General features: G+C 51.8%; 1 protein-coding gene across 1 annotated transcript; it reads left to right on the top strand.

The window, feature by feature from the left end:
- The first annotated feature begins 8,492 nt into the window (after positions 1 to 8,492).
- On the top strand, positions 8,493 to 16,001 carry LOC100902277 (ribosomal protein S6 kinase alpha-5). Its single transcript, XM_029111815.1, has 6 exons — positions 8,493 to 8,559; positions 12,687 to 12,905; positions 13,107 to 13,733; positions 14,027 to 14,862; positions 15,021 to 15,766; positions 15,875 to 16,001. Exons 1-6 carry the CDS (start codon positions 8,520 to 8,522, stop codon positions 15,999 to 16,001), a joined length of 2,595 nt encoding a protein of 864 aa, XP_028967648.1. The 5' UTR covers positions 8,493 to 8,519.
- The last annotated feature ends 5,843 nt before the right edge of the window (positions 16,002 to 21,844 follow it).

Consider the following 21,844-nt stretch of genomic DNA (forward strand, 5'->3'; position numbering starts at 1 on the left):
CGCCGATTTAATCGGAAACATCCTCTATGGCTTTGCTGCAATCGATGAACGAGCTGAGCTCCGCTGGAAATCCTTCTCGCGGGCTCCTCCATAGGTATTTCGAGAAGATTGGGCTCGAATATCGGTCTCGAAGGCGCGGCCAAGAGAATTAGACAGCCCAGCGAGGAGCTTATTACCGAGCTCCCTAGAAGTCGGTCGAGTCCTCAGGGCTAATTCACGTAGCGTTCTATATACGAGGAATGATCAGCCACGGAGAGAATCATAAAATTGTTGGCTTACTATACGACTCTATACAATTTCATGTGCGACAAAGGTGACCGACCGATGAATGTATGACGCGTTGTATGCCTATTCCATCCCGGCTCCAGAAGATGGGCGGCTCCAGGAGGATCCGGAAGCTGCCGATGAATGAGAGGTTTTTCATCCTTAATTGCACCCCGGCTTGAGATAATTAAAATGAGAGTGCTTCTGCTCAACTTCCATGCGAACACTTGGAAATGAGATCTTTAGAGGTCGGTCATTCGATTTCGTTGTTCAGCTGCCGGCGAAAGACCTGATCTGGTGGTCCATCGTCCGAGCAACGTGTCGAGATCTCATTCATGCACATATGTAGATGAAACATCGCTTGGCTCTGATTTCAAGCTGTGGTGAAAGCCGAAACTTCCGCTACATCGGAACATCGCATTGAAGTTACATTTCTCGTCTGTCTGAGGGAGGACTCCATTGAGGATTGATCCGTTTTTGTTCGCCGAACTTGTGCACGGACAAGCGACAGAGGTGCGTGGGAATCTCTCTGCGGCCGAGCGACTCGGTCAGATAATAATCAACGTGGGTCCGATTGCATGCTATGAGATTTATTTATGAGCTGACTGAGATCATACACCTGACAACCTGTTGAACTTCGCTTGATTCGCTCTAATTGAGAACGAGCATACATAAATTGATCCACAAGGGACCAAGATCGTAACACTTTGACGCCACGAATGTACAGAAACGATTTCCCCGATGTCGCTTCCGTGACCCACTTCTCGACTTCGTACTTCGTCATCAATGATAGAGATTCTCTCACTCAGCTGCCGTCATCGACCTCCGCGGACGGTCCGCATCTTCAGCTCATTAAGCAGCTGACCGCGACATTGGTACGCTCGTTAGAGACGCGACAATATTATTCAACGCTATCAGCCACCTGGAGAAGCCGGAATTCCGATTTTTCCTCAGGAGATCAGTGAGGTGCCTTATCGATTCCGGATTCCTGTCCGTGATGGACAGGTGGAGCGTGGGCATATCGAGGGCAACGAGGAAAATTCGTCGTCGATGGTAACTTCCCGTCGAGATCTTTCTCTTGTGGCTTTCTTTCATTCCGTGCGAATAATCCTCGAGCGGAAGGATAGTCCTCGACTATTGGCGAGGATCTATGAGGAAATACGTTTGCCAATGGTGACCTCTGGAAAGTTCTCCCGAGAGGCACGACGGGTACTTTCCAAGTTTCTTCTTCCTGAACGATATACATACATATACTCCGTGAGAATTCCGACGGGATCGTATGACGGAACGGAACAAGACGGCCCGGCGGCCGGCAGTCGTCTGCTCCGAGCGACCCTCGTTGTTGTTGAACTCCATCTCTAGTTGGCAAGCCCGACGAGGCCAGCCAGCGGCTGCCTCTGCTGCGCCGCTGCAAACTAGGACTGCCGCTGCTGCCGTCGCCGTTGTTGGTGCTCCTATGATGCAAATTGTGACGATGATGAAATATTTGCTCGCGCTCGCGAATGACGCTATACGAGTAGTGACGGCCGACGTCTCCTCGCTTCAGTTTTCCTCGAGGACGACGTCACGGAGAAATGTCGGAAATCGAACGTCATTCCCGAGACGGGTAGCCGCAAGGAAACATGGGTTTGAGCTGTTTTCGTGCAGATGATCGAAGTGGAACATTTTCTGTCCACAGTGTTTCTTTTGCTATGATGCTATTCTTCGATCGTATGATCGTTTGCTTAGAATAGCATTCCAGCGACCACCGCAGACGCGTGGCGGAGTGTCTAATTGAAATCCGAGGGCCGAAAACCTGGGGCATCAATGTGCCTTCGTAGAATCTTTCATGCAGGCGATTCTCCCGAAATCACGAGCCGTCAGGAGCAAATTCAGTCAAAGAGGGTCTGGAATGTGCATTGGATTGCTGTGTATCAAATGTTTTGTTTATGCTCGGTCTTTCCGATCTTTGGGAATTGCTATCGGTGCCACCTCCAGAACGGAACGCACCGAGTGCACTCTGCAAGACTCATATGTTTATGTGATAGTACGGCGGTACGCTGGGATTTGGATGCGCTGATCGTATACACATATCTGCGGGCAAACATTTGAATCGGTCAATTGACATGCCGGATTCGTTTGTCGGGCACGTTCCGACGACGTGAAGTTCCAAGAGGAGGAAGAGCGTTGTTGGGACTGAATCAAAACATTACTCCGGGCCAAACACACGGTATAGCTACGAAATGGATTCGCTTAAGTGCATGACACAATTTCCTCATTTGGATTGTTCCTCGCTCCAGAGAGGAAGGAAGACTTCCGCTGAAGGTGGGCACCTGCTTTTACCTCCCGGCGCGCTAGATGTCTCCCATGGCGGAACAACTTCAAATACTGTAAGGCGTCCATCCACACAGAGATTGGCGAGCGTTTTCACAGGCCCTAACAAAGGATGTTCCATTCGGAGCTGCCGCTCGCCGGATGCCCCGCGCCAAATCTCGTGAACTCGAATCTTAGTGGATTGAACTCCAGAACATTCGGTCTGGATTAGCGACATTTTATTCTGGGGACGAATTTGGAAATCTCAAGTTTTCATCGGATGAAGATCATCATCATCAGGCGGCCCATCAATGAGCGCTCCGAGAGGGCGATTAGTCACAAACAAGCATGGATTGATGCTTGTGACTCATAGATTAGATTCTTTCTCGGAGATAGAGGCCACTGTTGCCTAAGAGGCCAGAGGGTGTTGATCCAGATCGGAGAGATTTCAAACAGGGTTAGTCGAACTGGTACGCAGCTCTTCTCTCCAGAACCGACTCTGAGCCCACCCGTCAGCAAGACTCATGTCGCTGAGGTACCCGTCTCGGATTTTTGATTACGTCGGCGTCGTCTGAAAATAAGGAGCTATAGTGGCTCAGAGTCTGTTCCTCCCCGGGCATTCAGTGAGACATGGTGTGTATCGATTGTCTCCTAATAGCCTTGTTGTTGACAAGCTGGGCAAATCAGATCCTTGGCCGGGCAGTCGGTGTCAGGGATTCCATGTGTAAATATCGAAGCTGTTCACCCTCCATGAAAGCAGGTCATCGCGTTTACATGACCACGATTACCACCAGCATGTTTGCACGGCCAGTCAATTTTATAGGCCGGAACTTTGGCTTTCGGAGAAATGTGAGTTTTTTTGGAAGTTGCGCCGTCATCGGAAGCGTGCGATCAATCCACCACTTAGCCAACGATCCGATCCAAACATGTTCATCGATGGATTGTTTGGTGGGTAGACTGATCCAACGCATGCTTCGGAACTCTCTGGCGACGAGGAAGGCGTTTCAGTTTTAGGCTGATTCCGGGTCGCATTTTGTTCAGGAGCTTTCGTCTTAAGCTCCTTTCTGGGGAAACTGTTCAGGGTATCCTCGATTGACCGGCTGTTGAGTAAGCGCATTCTTGGTATTATTTGACGCTGGAATGACGAGAGGATTGGAACTTTCGATGACGCTGATACCGATCTCGAGCACTGGCTTTGAGATTTCGATACATTCCCAATCGAAACGCTTGCCGAATCAGTCTATTGAGGAGCTTCCCCCAATCATTCTGTGGAGCATGATCACCTGCTCATAAGACTCCGATCTCATGCGTCAGATCGGTCGAAAAGGTGTCCGAGGCGATTTCCGCCTCGTGCATGAATTGGGGAGACATTTGAGATGAGCCTCTGTATGCGCTCTGTATATCGCTGAGTTTTCCCAGAGCTTAGCAAAGATTTCGAGAACACTGACCCCGCGGCCAGACCACCTGATTCCTTCGTAAATCTGTGAACCGCCAAAGACTGTAGAGCTTGAAGTTCTCCATGTGAACGAAAACCATCGCCCCCCGATCAGGTGGCATTCTCGCATAGAACCCCCATGCACTCGCCCGAGTGAGGTTGCCCTCTCCATTTTTAAACCTTCTCATAAAGATTGGCTCACGATCAGAGGATCGAGTTCATGTCGCGAGAATCCGGGGATAACACGAGGAGCTCCGGAGACGCCAAGGTGATCCGTGAAGATCTCGCTATCGGTAACCCCAGCAGTGAACTTCCCGTGCGGTGCACTTGGCATGCGAGAGCGGATTTCTGCGACAGATACACTCGCACGCATCCGTGTTTTGGTTCAAGGGTGCGAACGGAGGTGCGTGCGCAATTTTTTATCGTTGGGATAGATTTACTGAGGTGAGTAGACCGCCTACGGCGTAACGTGGATTATTATTGTTGATACTCTGCGGCGGCATTCATTGTTGTTGCTGACAGTGTCGTCGTTGTTGTCGACGTCGATTGGTCCTCCAGACACATTCAGTAGTGTAGCAGTAGTTGGAGATCCTCCTCGCCGCAAGCGACCCTTGCTGCTGCAGCAGCCGTTCTATCGGCTGACTGGCTGGCCGACTGACTGCCACCAGCAACACCATCAGCTAGCGAGCTAGCAAGGAGGCAGTCGCCGCAGCAACGAGTGAACAGTGAATCAAGCGAACAGGCAGAAAGACATTCTCGCTCTGTCAAGCTGCAGTTCTTCTTCTTCGAGTGAAGCACAGAGTGGGCCGTTACTTGTGTTGCGACGGCCGTCTTTCGTTCGTATACGAAAGCCAATGCTATCGACGACGACGTCGTCGACGACGGCGACGTTCCTGCTTGTGTCTAAAAGTGAACTCGCTCCCGCTACGGCTGCAGCTCCCGATTGCAGCCAGTTGCAGTTTAAATGACTCGGATCAGTCAAAGACCTGTCAGGATACGTTTGAAATAAGCCTGGCTCCGACCTCGAGTACCCTCGAGCGGCAGCCGCATCTTGCGAGTGCATAACTTGCTTCCGGATCGCTCAGTGAATAGTGGATTAGCCTCTACGTTCGGAATAGTGATCGACAGATGAGGAGATGGCGCGACGGAAACACAGTGAGTTCAGTGAGAAAGCCGGAAAGGGGATGCGCTGCGCAAGGACCTTATGTCAGCTTACGTAGCTCTTCGGTGACTGCTATCGGGAAGTCGATCGACGGTGGATGCGGTACACACCGTTCGCCAAAGGTGCACGCACGCCCGTCGATGATGATAATAATCATGATAATGTTCGGAACATTGCAACACGAGTAATCAGAGTGCTCAACAGAGTCGCGAATGGCGGCGAGAGCGTAGCTCCAAAAAGCTAGCTCGAGTTTGGCTGACAGATGCACATCGGATGCTCGTCGCTCTGTCAAATTCGAGCACCATATATGTGCCTCATGTGCTTCCATGGTCCTAAATCAAGTGATAGGACGCAAAATGAATGAATGAATTGATACATATATCGATTGTTGTTGTTCGGGCGAAGCTCCTTGGTGAGCGAGCGAGACTGCCAGATGTTGCTCCGGAGGTGGAAACGCTCCCGAGATTCGGGAGTGATTTTCGCGCTTATCGCAATTTCGGATTACGAGATCCGCCCCTTGGTGATACAGGGTCCGAGTTCTCAATCTTCCGAGCGGAAGAAAACTTATCGGTCAGTACGTCGGCCGGCCACCGAACCGAAAAATATTCCGCGTTGTCAGGAGCCAGACCGTGATTCCACATCCTCTGTGTGACCTAGAGCAAAACGAGCGAGCGACCTCTCCTGAGCGGAGCCTCCTGAGCGCGAAGCCCCCCTTCTTCATATCGTTGAGCCTACGTGGTCCTTTTACGGTGGTCGGTCCGCTGGCCTCTCCACCTGCCTACCGATCGGACGAGCTATCTCGTTGTTGGTCCGTTAGTCGCCTGATTGTCAGATTCCGAGTCGTTCCGCCCTCGCGAAGTCGATACAAAATAGAGACTCTGCTCTTGACATTAGAAATAGCTCGAGTTTCTAGTCGATCGCCTCACCACCAAAGCTTTTATCTCTGGAATGTGTTCCTCGGAACAAAGAACAGCGGCGCGTGAGACACTCGCTCGTTCGCTACTCGTTTCCTAGATACCTAGCCATTCGTCGACGTGCTACCGCTCTCGGTTTCTCCTCGCTTGTAGGCGACGCCCGGCGAGATTTCTGGCGGATTCGTGAGAGACTCCCGGATTCGATTTCTCTTCTATTCAGTTCCGCTCCGGAGCTATATCGACGTTTATGTGTCGGAGTCATTCGGAAATGGGACCTTGAGATCGAACAGCTGATTCGGGGCCAGTTGAATAGAGGTGGAGAGACTCCATTCCAGCGGCTTAAAGGTCACCGCATATCTCTCCAGGTGCGTTATGTCAGCAGCGCTAACTGATGTAGCACGATCGAGGAACAGAAGCTCCGCTGAGCGTGGAGACTTGGGGTAGGAATTTCAAGAGGCTGCTGCCTCGCCCGGCAAGGTGTGGCTTTTCGGGAAGAGCAAAGAGTCAGCTGATCTGTCACTTGATGCTCATCCAATTGGAGATTTCGATGATATCTGTGCCTGAGAGTCCGGAAAGTCATCGAATCGTATGATCCTTTAAATGAACGATGGCAGTGGCGACGTCGAGTGCCCTCTGCGGAAGGGAGGGTAGGCTGGCTAGCAAGCGAGCCAGCCGACAGCTATCTGGCTGGTTCGTTGCCCAGCTTCCTCCGTGTGGTCCTCGTGCCGTTGTTAACCGCTAGCAATGCCGCCGCTGCCGCCACCACCACCGTCGCACTCCTACACATGACCGAGCTAAGTAAGAAAGGCCAATCTGATGTGCTTGCTGTAACAGAAACAACAAAGCTAACATTGGGGCCCTCGATCGGTCAACTCCAAGCGCTAATCGCCGCCGTCTCTCGGTGAAAGATCGATTCAGCTCAAAAGAGTTCGATAACAACTCCGGATACTGAGAATGACAGTCGAGATAATATTCACTTTCGCACACCGCATTCGGATGAGCGAAGCTCTGCCCGAAGCTAGCACGACAGCGAGCCGTGCAACAGGAAGGATATGAAAAAGAAGGGTTCGCTGTCCTTGGGCGCGGTTGATGCGCAAGGCCACTTGTGTAGATCTTCCTTCGCTGGCCATCGCAAGCGATCGTACACTACCGCCGCTATTGGCGGCCGGCGGTGACAGCGGGAGCACTTCGTTGTCCTCGATCGTTCTTCCTTACGGCTACGACCCAGGAGACTTCGGACCGATGGTCCCGTCGGTGGTGATCGCCGGGCACTGATTTCTAACGATCCGATCGGGACCGGTCACGGAGGCGTCAAAAGGGCGATTCCAAATAAAGGTGGAATGATCTAGCTAACTGCTGGAGTCAGCGATCGCAAGTTCAGCCCCCTCGGGGTCTGTCGGAGGTTCGTGCCATGGCCGATTGGAACTCGGGGCCAGGACCCCGTGAAGGATCAAGTTTCATACTGAATTACTGCATGTTCATTAATTTTTTTCTTAGATTTACTGCTACTGAAATACCTTCTGGCCATGCTGACTTCGGTTCGGTACGCGCGGTCGATTCGACAGACCGGTATGGACTATGGTATCCTTGGAATTCGTTCGCCGGCACGCTTCGTATCAGGAAGAGGGTGAGCACCTGGAAATTCGGAGGTGCTCAGCTCCGGGTAATTTCAAATGACTGGATCCGCATGGTGGAACCATCAGATTATAGCGACATTTCATGTCGGTCGAATAATGCAGCGTTTCCCCTGACGAGGAGCGTATTTTCCGGGGGGCTTCCTCAGCTCGCATTGAACACGATGCCGGTGGACGGAGAGAATCACTGAAGTTGACAGCCAAATTCCTCTTGCGACGGAGCTGTCCCCGCGTTTCACCTGTGAGGAGTGTTTTCGCCGTTGTTGACATCATCGTTGTTACCGTCTCTTGCTGCGACGGCGACCGCCGCGCCATTAGGATTAAGGTTGTTGGAGATGAGTGATCTTAGCGGTGAATAATGAAGCCAGGTCACCTTGCCAGCGAACGCTTTTTCCGGGCCTCTCGAAATCGCGCTCGTAAATGGTCGGGTGGCGTTCAATGGGCGTTTGTTCATATCATGGGGGCTGATATGGAAGTGTCGACGCGGACGTCCGCAGGGGAGGAATTTGAGATTTGCAAGCCGCCGCTGTCGTGCGCTGAAGATACACAGAGTGAGCGTTCCTCGCTTTAGAATTCTCACAAATACGCCTCGATCTATCTATGGACGTTTCGACGTACGCAAGGCCGGACGTATCCGAAGGAAGCGAGTACGAGGCGGCTTCGTGTCGGTTTTCTTCGATCCACGGGACGAAGTCGCTCGAACGAAAACAACAGCGATTCTGAAAATGTTGACAGGATACCCATCGGATTCCGTCTAAATCATTTTTTCTTTCTATTTTTCAGTGAACATGCCTGAACGATACGGAGAGTACGTCGGGATGAACGACTTCGAGCTGCTACGGGTGCTCGGCACTGGAGGTGAGTTATTTCATTTTTTCTCATTTCGGCTTGAGACTCGATCCGTCCCCGTGATAATCGCGCCCGCGTTCCCGATCCTTCCCATGCTGGTCTCAACCCTCGGTCGAGTGGAAAAAACGGAAGTGGCGAAGTTCCGGGGGGAATATTCGAATGAATCTTCGAGGGTCCGGGGAGTGGGTCAGGGAGCTGTAGACTCCAGTCGAAACATAGTTTCGCCGCGAGTTTTCCGTGTCAGAGCTTCGGAAACGTGTATGCTGCGACAGAACGTCAAAAGCGGGCGACCGAGCAAGCCAATGCGCGAAAATCTTCTGGGATCCGAGACATTAGCGGTGACTGAAAGAGGCAACGGAGCCTGTCACTGCAGTTCCGCTCCGGCTTTTCTGGTTGCTCCACGCCGGAGTCGTGGACGTTTGCGTCTTCGTCGTTGTTGCTGGCGGTGGTGGTGGTGCCGCTGCTCCTCCTCGGATGTGGGCCATGGCACTAGGTCAGAACTTCGGCCGGAGATATCATCATCAGCAAGCAAAGCTGCTCCGGCCAGCCACTTCAGAGTCGGCAGCGGCTTCAACGAGTGAACCGCCGCCGCCGTGGCTTACGACGACATCGGCAAAGATAAGCGAGCATCGCAAAGGATGCCGCGTCCCCGCGTCATCTTCGCAGCCGCCGTTCTTCCGTCGACTTTTTTCCGTTCGAGATCCGTTCTAGCCGCTTTTGCGTCAGAATGGATAGAGCCGTCTCAAGTCCGATGATGAAATCGTCGATGGTCGGAGGAAGTTGAGGGAATCCTTTGTCGCCTCCAACTTGTTTATTATTTCGAGTTTCTGGAAGCAGAGCCTATCGGAACATGTCGTAGACGTAGACATGTCTCGCGAGTCATGACAGCCCATTTCGGCTTCTGGTATTGCACGCCTGCAAGCAGGATAGCGCAAGCGATCGACGGTTTCGATGAAACAAGGCTTTCTCGAGCCAGCTGACAGCGACGTCGGTTGCGCCGACGGTGGTGGTGGCGAAGGCGGCGGCGGCAGAAACAACGACGACAACGAAAGACGGGACGGCTGGACGTCGATGCTCGTGCTTTCTTGGATGGCTGGATCGCGATGTATTGCTTCGCGAGCCAAGGCGCTTCAACGCGACGAACAACGTCCTTGAGAGAAAGTCGCTTCCTTCTTATTACCGTCAACAACTGCGCACTGTCAGACAGACAGACGGACGAGCGAACGAACGAATGAATGAACCGAGCGACCAGGTCTCCTTCCTTCGACAATTGCTTTGCGCGCCCTGAAGAGCCGAGCAATTCGGGAAGGGTCCTACCCAGCAGTTCCTTTTTCACCACCCGAGACGTTTGCGTCCGTCGGAAGGAGCGGAGGGGGGACGCTGGAGTCTCCGATCTCCTCCCCACTCCCGACCGCTCCCTTGTCCGGTCACCGCTCTTGTGTTCTTCGACGGTTGCGTGCGTACCATGCCCCGTCATTCGGCCTCATCACTCCCTTCGAACACCTTCGTGGACGTTTGCGGTTTCCGTCGCGCAGCGAGCGAGCGCGATTGTCGAGCCATTTTTTCCCTTCCGGTTGCGCGGTACGATCGCGCAATTGGTAGCCGGCCAAAGTATCCGTACAATAAAACGTCTCTTCCGACCGACTGTAGAACCTCCTCGCGCGGAATGTAGAATAATTAACGGATTCTCGTTTGAATGAATTTTTTCTCTTCATGTCGTGGGCTGGGAATCGCGTTTCCGTCGAGGGGAATAAGTTTCGAAAAAGGTTAAGACCACGGCGGATAGCGCGATCGTCGTTGCCGCCGAGTAAACGGAACGGAGCTGAGAAGAGTGATGATGAAAATGAGGATAAGAAAACGGCGAGAAGGGGAAGAAGAGGAACGAAGAAATCGCAAAATTCTTCCGCCGGTAAAAACAGGGTCAAGTTGGTGTTCGCGCATGCGCAACGCATCCAAAATCTAGCACAGCAGTCGCCTGCTTGCCTGCCGCTAGCCTGCCTCCGAGCCAACCGTCCGAACGAGCGGGCGGACGGACGGCCGACAGACAACGACGCCGGCCGACCGAACGACCAAGAGCTATGAGGGTCCGCAGGACGCCCGGAATCGGCGGTTCCGGTTGTGCGCTTGATTATATTCCGTAACCGAAGGATGCAACGCGCGTTTTGTTTGAGTAACCGCTCCAAGAATTGTACCGGCGACGTCGGCAGCCACCAGAGGAATCTGTGTCCATTCCAAGGGAGAAAGGGGAATACGACGAAAAAATCGTTCACGAGACAAGTGAACAACGATATCAGCACGATTGCGACCGCGCGTGGCCTCCCTGTCGAGCGTCTCGTTCGGGATATGGGAAAGCGCATTTCCGTCGGCCCACCTCCTCGACCGAGGATATGCGCCTCAGAGGTAGCCGTGGCCTCAGTGGAATTTGCGCTTGGTTACGACACTTGACCATCTGACCCAGTTTCGCTAGTGTACTCGTACATATATTCGCCGAGCTGGGTTCACCAGCCACCGATCTGCCAGTCTGAATGGCTGCTCAGATGATGTGATTAGACCGGCTCGATTACCCCTACATTGTAATTCTGCGTAGGACCGCGCGTTCGTTTCCGAAGCACGGCGCACTCGTTCGTGCCCTGAGAATCGCGCTCCTCGAGCACGAGTTTTGGTTTGCCAGAAAACTTCACTGTGCCGATCACCGACGACGAGACATGGCAACAACCGGCCGCCCGAAGGAAAGACGTCGGAAGGGGTTGCGGATCCGCTTGGAATTCCTCTGTCAGACGTATTTCCATCTCGCGATTCCCGAACACCTTCCAGCAGCCCTATAGCCGACCCAGAACGGCCTCTCTATGCGGCCATCCTTCGCTCGTCCCGGCACTCGGGTTCCCGACGCAGCCATTGCTGCGACTCCGGGAAAATCATCGCGACGATCGAGCCGAGCTCAATGACAGTATTTTGCGATCTGCGACAGAAAAGAAATTGACATCAGGCCAACAAATACGTTGGGATTTCTCTCTGTTGCACCACTTCCGGCTTTCATCGGAACAACAAGCGTAGAACGTGTCGCTCTCTCGGGTCATGCTGTATCCGCTGACACGATCCGCGTAATTCCACGAGTTGGAACGAAAATCGGTGGGGTGTCCCGTTCTCCGGATCACCACTCTCCTACCGTGATCGCTCGCCGAAAGCGTTGCTGCGGACCGACGTCTGACCCACTTGCGCTTTGGGTCAGGGTTACAACAGCGGCGGCGGCAGCAGCAGCAGCAACGGCTCCGCTCCCGCGGGCAGCACGCGGGGCTGACTGGCGGCTGCGAGCGGTGCCGCGCAAGCGAGCGAGCGACTAGTCGGCCAGACGCCAGGGGACTTCCTCGCAGTTAATTCCGCTCACGGTTTGGAAAAGTCCCGAGTGGAACTTCACGTTGAGCGAAAAAAGAAGAGTGATATGAAAGATCCGCGCTTGTTGTTTACGGATTATACAATTCGAGCTTCTAGCGGTTCCAAGGCCAAAAAGAAGAAGTCCCGGCGCGTAGGGTACTCACAGTCAGGGCCATGAGCGCCGGAACCGCTCCTTCTAGCAATCTCGATCGAAGTGGTATGAAAAATAGTGGAAAGTCCTTGGAAGAGGTAAGCCCTCATCCGATGGACTTCTGTCGACCTCTCGAGCGCTTCTCGCATGCCTACCTGTGAACGTGCGTCGAGAACGCGCTTCTGCGCGTCAGCCGCATATTGTATATGGCCACCGTTACGTCACGTAGCATATGTTCAGATCTCGAGAACATAACGCTCTTCTCGAGTTGGCGGTGGCGGCTCGAAATATTCTCTTCGCCGAACATACAAGGAGCCCCGCACAAAAGACTCGTAGGCGTGCATGGGGTTACATATGCTGTTTTCGGGAGGCCGCGAAGTCGTTTTTCCGCGACGGTCGGACGAAGAAGTCGGTAATTCTCGAAGTAGTGCGAAGTCGATCGATGTTCGGCGAGGAGAGGACGCTCCGTTCTGGTTCCGCCCAGAATAAGGAATCTCTCCTGCGTTATCCAGTTTCGACTGCTCGACGAGAAATGTTATCAAAATCATCCATGGCCCACGATGAGTCTAACCCGACTGATTTCGTGCTAACGAACAACAATGCTTCATTCCAGCATACGGCAAGGTGTACTTGGTGCGGAAGATCGGAGGTCTCGACAAGAACAAGTTGTACGCCATGAAGATCCTCAAGAAAGCTTCGATCATTCAGAAGCAGAAGACCCTCGAACACACCCGTACGGAGCGGCAGGTGCTCGAAGCGATCCGTGATTCCCCATTCCTTGCCACGCTACACTATGCCTTCCAATCGAAAGCCAAGTTACATCTCGTTCTCGGTGAGTACTGATCCTCCCTCCTTGGAATGCTTGAACCGGAGCCGATGCGGAGAAAAGCGAGGGGGAGAGGGGGGAAATGCATATCTCTCCCGCTTTTCCATCGATCCCTAGATTCCATCGATCCCCCCCCCCTTGTTGCACCTGACGGAATCGGAGAATCGACTCGCTGTTCTGACATCTGTTTGAATTCTTCGTCCCCAGATTTTGTCCGCGGCGGAGAACTCTTCACACATCTCTACCAGCGAGAGCACTTCACCGAAAATCAAGTGAGGTTCTTCATCGGCGAATTAATTCTCGCCCTTGAACAGCTGCACAAGCTGGGTATCATCTACCGCGACATCAAGCTCGAGAACATTCTGCTCGACGCCGACGGTCACATCGTGCTGACCGATTTCGGCTTGAGCAAAGAATTTGTTTGCGATCACAATCAGAGGACTTTCTCGTTTTGTGGAACTATTGAATATATGGCGCCAGAAGTTGTGAAGGCAGGAACCAACGGCCACGACTACTGCGCGGACTGGTGGTCGGTAGGAGTTCTGACGTATGAATTGCTCACTGGAGCGTCGCCGTTCACCGTCGAAGGCGAACGAAACAATCAAGCTGAGATCTCGAAACGCATCCTCAAAAATCAACCACCGATACCGGCCTCAGTGTCACCCGACGCGAGGGACTTCATCGAGAAGTTGCTCATCAAGGATCCCACGAAGCGGCTCGGTGGAGGTTGCCGAGGCTCCGACGAGCTGAAAAATCATCGGTTCTTCCGCGGGATGGATTGGATCGCCCTGAGCAAGAAAGAGCTCAAGGCTCCGTTTGTTCCAAAGATAAGCAGTGAGTAAACTAGAAATATTTTTCCTCCTTCGGTGCCGGCGATCGTCTTCTCGTATCGATTTTCTTGAGGCGGACTAGCCGTCTGCTCGGGTCCGGATTTTCTGAGCTACTCGCACTCTGTTTGATCGTCTATCGAGTCGCTTATCTCGTTCGGGATCGGGATCCCCCCAACGGCGTCAGTTTTAGCTGCGCCGTGGCTGAAGATGAGCTCTTGAGATAAGATGATCAGCTGGCCGTCACACGTCTTCTCTTCGCTGGAGAATCGAAAAGCTCATGTGAAATTTCTCTTCCAGATGAGATGGATTTGAGTAACTTCTCCGAGGAATTCACTTCAATGGTTCCGGTGATTGACTCGCCAGCCGGCGTGCCCAATTGCTCGGAAACCGACCTGCACGACCTGTTCAAAGGTTATTCGTACATCGCTCCATCGGTGTTATTCTCCAACAACACCCTCTCGAAAGATCTCATGGTCAGCGAAGCTCAGACCGCTACGAAACCGAAAATCAACGAACTCGTCGCTGCGAAATTTGCGAATTCGACGTTTTTCCGCGAGTACGAACTCCAGGTCGAAGAGTCGAGTTTCCTCGGAGATGGCTCATTCTCAGTTTGTAGGAAATGTGTGCACAAAAAGACGAAAGCCGTTCGAGCCGTGAAGATTGTGTCCAGACGTATCGATACCTCTCGCGAGGTTCAAATACTTCGAGTGTGTCAGGGCCATCCGAACGTCGTTGATTTGGTGGACGTGTTCCAGGACGAGTATCACACGTACATAGTCACAGAACTCCTGAGTGGAGGCGAGCTCTTCAAAATGATCAGCCAGAAGTCTCGCTTCACTGAGAACGAGGCCCGGAAAATATTCAAGCGATTGGTGTCCGCCGTAAACTTTATGCACAAGAAAAACATAGTCCACCGAGATCTGAAGCCGGAGAACCTCCTATTCACTGCCGACAAGTCCGCCATCAAAGTCGTAGATTTCGGCTTTGCACGATACAAACCAGACGAGGAGCTCATGAAGACTCCTTGCTTCACCGTGAGCTACGCGGCTCCCGAAGTTCTGAACCAAGCGCACGACAAGACCGCGCAGGGCTACAACGAGCAATGCGACCTCTGGAGTCTGGGCGTGATCCTCGTGAGTAATTTTCTCATTTCCTCTCGCCGAAGTGATATTTATTCGACATACATATGAAATACCGGGATTCATGAAAATCATACGAATAGGGGGTTTATTCATCGAGCGATTTTTGGAACCGATTTTCGGGAAAAACTAAAGGAAGCATTAACTTTCAGTACGCCATGCTCTCCGGACGGAGTCCCTTCCACAGTCCGAGCAGAGATACTTCGTCGGCGGCGATCATGAAACGCATCACAGCTGGTGACTTCAACTTGAGTTCAACTCAATGGGACGTCGTGTCGAAGGACGCGAAGGAGATCGTCCAGGGTCTTCTCACCGTCAACCCATCGGATCGTCTTACCATGTCCGAGGTTCGAAGTCATTGCTGGCTCAACAGCGCCAACAAAAAGAATCTCCGAACGCCATTGGCAACGCCTGAAGTTCTGCACGGAGATCTATGCATGCCACCGACTGTCAAGGAGAAGGAAGGAGGCTTCCGAGCCACGTTCGATGCCTTCCATTTGGCCACCCGCGGCGGATTCCGCCTCGCAGAGGTCAATTCGGCGTCGTTGGCCCAACGGCGTATGTTGAAGAAATCGTCGGACTCGACGTCGACTTCGACGTCGTCGTCGAGTTGTGCGTCGAGTCGGAACTCGAACCCTAGTTCTGCCGCCCGAAACGTCTCGTCGTCGTCGACGGGGATGCCCCTCTCGAGTTCCTCGGCGTCTTCAGCGGCGCCGTCCGTATTTACGTTTCCCGAGACGAAAGTGTCCGCTTACCTGGAAACCTTGTCGTCTTCGATGTCTCCTCAGCCACAGAAGAAACGCCAGCCGGAGCCGATCCGGAATCCGCGTTCGAACAGTCTCATCAGAGCCGAATTCACGGTCATTCAAGTGGAACCTCTCAAATTCAAGTTCGAGCTGTGCAACAACAACAAAAATAGCGGCAGCTGCAGCAGCAGCAGTAGCAGCAGCAGCGGTGTGAGCAGCAGCAGTTGCGGCAGCAAATCTGTTTCTGTGGCTTCGGCCAGGATCAATAGTGAGCCTTTGGAAGGTCTCGCCGTCGCGGCCTCGAGTAAAGAGCACAGCATGATGACCCGCGGACGTAAACGCCAGGCGAATGGTGATAACATGGTGCAGAAGCGAGTGCGGGTCTAGTGGTCGCCCGATCTACAATGTATATATAAGTTGTTTAGGGTTATTTTAGGCATCTTCCAATTGTAGACGGAGTGGGGCCGCGCGGAGCGTCACGAGCCGTCGCCGTCGTTGTCGTGTCTGTTACTGACGACGACTGCCCCGGCACCCGTCGAAACCTAATGTAAACTCGTGTACATTGGAGAGCATCGATCTGAGATTCCTCTGCAATCGGTGAAACGGGAAGAGAATACCCCACGCATGAACTTCAAGCTTTGGGAACTGCCGTCAAATCAGATGAAACACTGACGAGGAGACCTGATGACAGGATTCGAGGACTGCCACGGTGCGGAAGAGGCCTCCTGGGACGGTTGGCCGAAGTTCCTACAAATCACTGAGGCGAGGAGTTGAAGACAGTGAGGCGAGGAGTTGGAGACATCGAGCTGAGGACGGAGACAGGGCCGATTAGGCAACCAGAGGAGCGAACAGGATAGACGCGCAGTGACACTTGAGGGAGAAGTATTTTGATACATTGACCAGAAGACCTGTGAGAGGAAACGCTGATCACCGACGAGCGCCGACATTATTTGTCGAGCCAATAATGTTCCGGAAGTCACTGTGATAACGATTATTGGTGAAGCGTAAGCGACGACTGGGTAGCGAGCATAGCTCTCGGATTACGACAACGAGAAGCCGCGACGTGATAAAGGTTCAGTGAAGACGATGGCGTGACTCGACGATGGACTATCGCATATGTGCGTTATACGTAGCTGCTGGTTTCGAGTCGCCAAGGGACAATGTTTGCGTTAAGGGGGGGGGGACGAAGGAGGTAGGCAAAAGGAGATTAGTTGTTAAATAATAATATTGCAGACGACGTGCTCCGTTGTTTTAGTTCAATTTCTTCTCTTAGAGTCGAGCTAGTTTTGGTAGGAGACGGAGCACGCATAAGATATCTCGATATCTGTGAGCCAAGCGGTTCCTCGAAAGACTACTGCTTGAAGCCGCGGATCGACGTCCTTCTACGGACGAGTACATGTGTTCTGCCTTAAAGGTCCTAGGTTTCCGGCTTCAGTGGGCTTGAGTCGGCCAAGAGACACGAACGGCAGCCGTAGCAATATTTACATCCGTTTACAGACTCCCTATATGAATATATATATACTTACATATATGTATTTTGCCCCTCATCTCCCGAGTAGTTAAGTCAGAAGAGGGTTCGCTTGATGCGTTGAGTTTATAGACTACCGCTGTCGTTAGATACCAATTTAATATGCATTCATATCGAGTGAGAATAACGTGCATCCAATCGCTGCGGCGCGATATTAAGTGAGCAAGCCCACCAAAAATTTGAGTGAATCATGCAGCGACGTGAGAGGAAATTTCGAATCATTCTAGTTTCTCGCAGAGCCGCTCAGGGAATGTTTGTGCAATATTCTTTAGCGCCAAAGAGCTCTTGGTCGCGCCTCAAATTGTTAACCGGCATTAAAACTACACTACTGTCCCTTCATCTAGCGTTGTAACAAGCACACGGCGTTCCTTGTACTGTTCCCGCGGCATTTATACAACAACGAGCGATCCACACAGCAGCCAGCTGAGTGGACTCGCACCACATCATCGAAGGTTCCGAGAAGAAGTTTATTGAAAATGACCACGGTCGAGTCGGAATGAAGCAGGAAGAAGAGAGCATCGAACGATTCTTCGGAAGCCAGCACTTCCATTCATGAAATTGCATATTTTGGCGACGCCGAGCCCACGGCGAAAAACGATTAGGCTTCCGTTTGAGGGATCCATCTATGTATCGTACCAGCGTGCCCTGCCGCGCTGCGCTGCGGCCCATAGCATAAGTGCAACGCTGAAGCAGTGAGTTCGAGCGAAAAAATTCAGGAATATCGAAATAATCGGTGGATCAGCACATTTCTTCCCTTTTGGAATGACTTCGAAATCAGAGATGGATTCGACTTGTGACAGCTCCGAACCGGTGCAATTCTTCCGGTAACGCTCAATCGTGTGAATCAATCTCGATCGAGGTGTCGGAACCATTTTCTACCACGTACATTCAACGTTCCTCCACTTTGGCAAACCGAGAATGTCTTATCAATGCGAACTACGATAATCGTGATAAAAGGAAGACGCTTCCGCGGATATGGTGCACGAGATCAAGAGTCTGAAGATTTGATGATTGTTTGTATATAATCATGAGATGAGATGATTAACATCAAAGAGATGTTGTTGGAAGCTACCATGTGAATGCCATTACCGCCTATCTACTGTTGGTTCTGGTTGAACAATGTTTATTACAACGATGATGATGATAGGAACTATTTCGCGGATGGAGATGGAGAAAAGTTTATTAACCACCCGTTGTTCTTACGTTGTGCATAATCGTTCCAAAGGGGAGTACTCTTCAGGAATGGAGGCAGTGAAAACGAATCGGGTACCCTCTCCCGAGTCCTACAGCTTTGAAACCAAACACGTGCTCTCGCGCTGAAGATCTTGGAACATTGTTAAGTTAACCGATGATGGGGTCGGCTCCCATCTAACCTATTCCATAGAATTTATGAAGATCATGTTGTGAAACCGCAGTTTGACCAAGAGGGGACGGAGTGGGACGAACACTTAGAGGTGAAATATATACCGAGAATGCATGAAACAACATCTGAAAGCGTCAATAAAACACATCCGAGTATTTTGTTATTTATTGTACCAGAATCTTCTGTGTTTTCAATGCGGATAATGCGGGTTCGGGGAAAAGTCTGCGAGAGATCAAGGGGGCGGATCAGGAGAGGGAGAAGACCCGAGGAACACCCCGATGATGATGATCGGGGTGAGCGATGAACTACAAGCCATCGAGAGCGGGTCGTCATTACAGCCTAATTGTGGATCGTATGTCCTAGGTATCAAGAGCCGCTCGGTTCCCAGCAGCGGTGTAGAATGCAATGACCAGGCGATGAGTACAGCCCGTCGCCGACGGGACAAGACAGGAGGCCTACCAATGAATGGCGCAAGGATGGATCTCGAATTTTATCAATTCACCTAGTCTTTCAGTTTTCTGATTCCGGTGTGAGTTTTCGAGCTATTGCGGGTAGAGCCCTCTCGTCATCGTATTCATCCTCTCTCATCATTGCTCTCAGACATCCGCCTTTATCCATCCAAAGGCTCGACTCTGTGAATTTGATCGAAAATTAGCTCTCCTGGCGTTCATAGATGCTTTCCAGGACACAATGAGCAGTCGAAAATCGAGACAATCGTGTTTGTAGACGAAGAGCTAGACTGCGAATAGGCGCCGCGTTTCAGAGGTTGTTTTTTTTTGCAATGTCCGTCCTGACCTCGATTTTGGATAATGAGCGACTTGCACGTGGATAGAGCTCGGCGAACTAGGTATGTCTCCTCCTCCCGGAAGGAAACTTCAGAGATGGAGATGGTGGACTCGGGCACCCATAATCGAGCTCCGTAGCGTCGGAGGTGGCGTCCAGCTCCCCTGTCTGAGCATGTGGGATCTTGCCGATAAGAAGGATGATCGTTCCGGCTTTCATTGGAGCCCATCCTTCGAATTCATGAAAATCAGTCCGCGAAAGGTCACCCTGAGCGAGGTACGTCGGGCCCCGGAAAATAATCCAAGCTCGAGGCAACCAATTAGAATACATGACCTCGATCATCTACGAGCCCCAATGGATCACGAACTATGACTTTCTCCTTTATTGTATTCGCAAGTGTCTCAATATTGAGGGGGAAGTTTAGGAATAGACTGACTGAGAGGATCAAGAGTCTTCTGCTCCTTCTCGCTGAGATGAAACAAGGTTCGGGACATCCCGACGGAGCTCCGACCAAGCTTCCTCCGCATGGAGGAGCGGTAGCCCAGAAGTTGCTTGGTCCTCGCTGACTTCGCGAGCGTTAGATTCGTAGACTTCGGGAACCAGTCGATTCAGCGATTATCTGGGGAATGCTCCGGGCCTCCTATTCCTTCTTATGCCCGAAGTGCTTCTCGTGCTCGATCGCATCGCGCACGCATTTCTGCCGGAGAAAAAGTTGTTAGGTATCGTGGGCCTAATGATTCTCTTCTACCGCCCAAATTGGCGTGGAAGAATCGAATCGAGGCCCACCTTATAACGCAGATTCGCGTACTCGTCACCGATGCCGTACTCGCGCTGGAAATGATCGCTTATTTCTTGAAGGACAGGCTTATAGCCGAAAACGCTCGTCGGTGAATCGACAATTCATGGTCGGGATTTGGGTAATCCCACGTAAAGAGATACTCACCAATTTCTCGATCTGTCGATGTGCGAAACAAGCGAACATCTTCTTCTTGAAATCCGCATCATCTATCGCTTTCAGAATGTACTCTTGAGCTGTCATCTGAGGTATCAGTTCTGTAGTGCAGTTCTCGACAGCGAAATGCACTGATTTATCTACCTGCCGGGAGAGACAGAAGAGCATAGACATCGATCAGAACCGGCAGGGCGAACTTCTTGAACCCGCGCGCTCCGATCGATGTGGGAAAACAGTGAAAGATTGTCTCGTTTTTCCGAGTCAAGAAAGTCTACCGAGTATCCTCACCCTAATTTGGGTTCCGTGGTTTGGCATGTGGTTTGGCGTCAAATCTCCATAGAAATCGTGGAAGATTGCATCTTATCTTCGATCAGCCCCAGAAAGTCTGATGGAACTCACCCCCTTCCACGGCACATCTTCTGCCGCCGACAAATATTTCCGAGCTCTGAGCCAACCGACGCCGCGCCCGTGCCGATGCCGCAGGCGAGTCAACCTCCTGGGCATCTTAGCGGACGCGCGACTCGATCAAGAGGTGCGGAGACGAGCACAAAAAACGTAACGACCTTGGGCTAGCTCGGAATCTTGGAAGTCATCGACTTGCTACCCTGAGTCGGTATGTCGTCGGCGGGGAGCTCGACGGCTCTCCTAATGGAGGAGCCCGGATTCCTGAGTCCCGACCCGTTTGGATAGGGTGAAGCGTTTCTGATATTGTTTAATATCGTTTTCTCGTGGGAAATTCAGGAATCCTCGAGTGAAATTGATCGCTTCGCCTTCCGTCGCTTGGATTCCCTTGGTTCGGGTTTTTCCTTTGTGCTTCCTCAATAATTTACGACGGTTGAGGAAGTCGAGGCAACTGAATACGATTATGTCTAGAGCCTGCGAACCGGAACATCCAGTCAATCGGGAGTTTGAAGAATAAAAATGCCTGAAGAGACGCAAGTCAATGAAGGAGCCGTCGGCCTCTACTCCACCTGATATATTATGTAGAACGAAAGTCCCAAGTACATTCCATTGATTGCCCCAACAGTGCCAAGAGCCCGAATGGCCGTATATTTCGGGATTGCGCGAACATGCTCGTATGTGAATGATTGATGATAAATATAGATACGGGCTGGAAGGAAAGCCATCGGCTAACCGACTTGACTTGACCGAATCTAGAATCCGTTCTCTCTCGCTCACCTATCCCATCGCTAATGGAAAATCAGGAAGATCCGGAGTGAAAACTCACCTTCAGACATCGAAGATTCGAGGCTGTCATTCGTCGATGAGTTGTGCGGCGTGAAATTGGCTATCGAAACTCGGCTCCTATAGGAATCGATGCGACACTCTTGCAAACAGCCGCACGTTTCCTGAACGCAGAATGATTTCTGTTGACACTCATTCGGACTCCGGAGGATATCTTATCCCGCCAAAGATCTTTCAGAAATACATCAGCCTTCCGCCCCCTCCCCCCCAGCAGCAGGAATTCCGCGCGACGCACCTCGAGACCATGTCGACCATACTTATGTTTGACATTTTCGTAACAGGTCCTCTTATTGGACTGCCAGCAGTATTTGTAGTCCTCGACCGTGATACGATCCAACTTCACTGACGTATCAGTCGGT

This window comes from Galendromus occidentalis, unplaced genomic scaffold (assembly GCF_000255335.2).
Source record: "Galendromus occidentalis unplaced genomic scaffold, Mocc_1.1 scf7180000077471, whole genome shotgun sequence".
NCBI classification, from domain to species: Eukaryota; Metazoa; Arthropoda; class Arachnida; order Mesostigmata; family Phytoseiidae; genus Galendromus; species Galendromus occidentalis.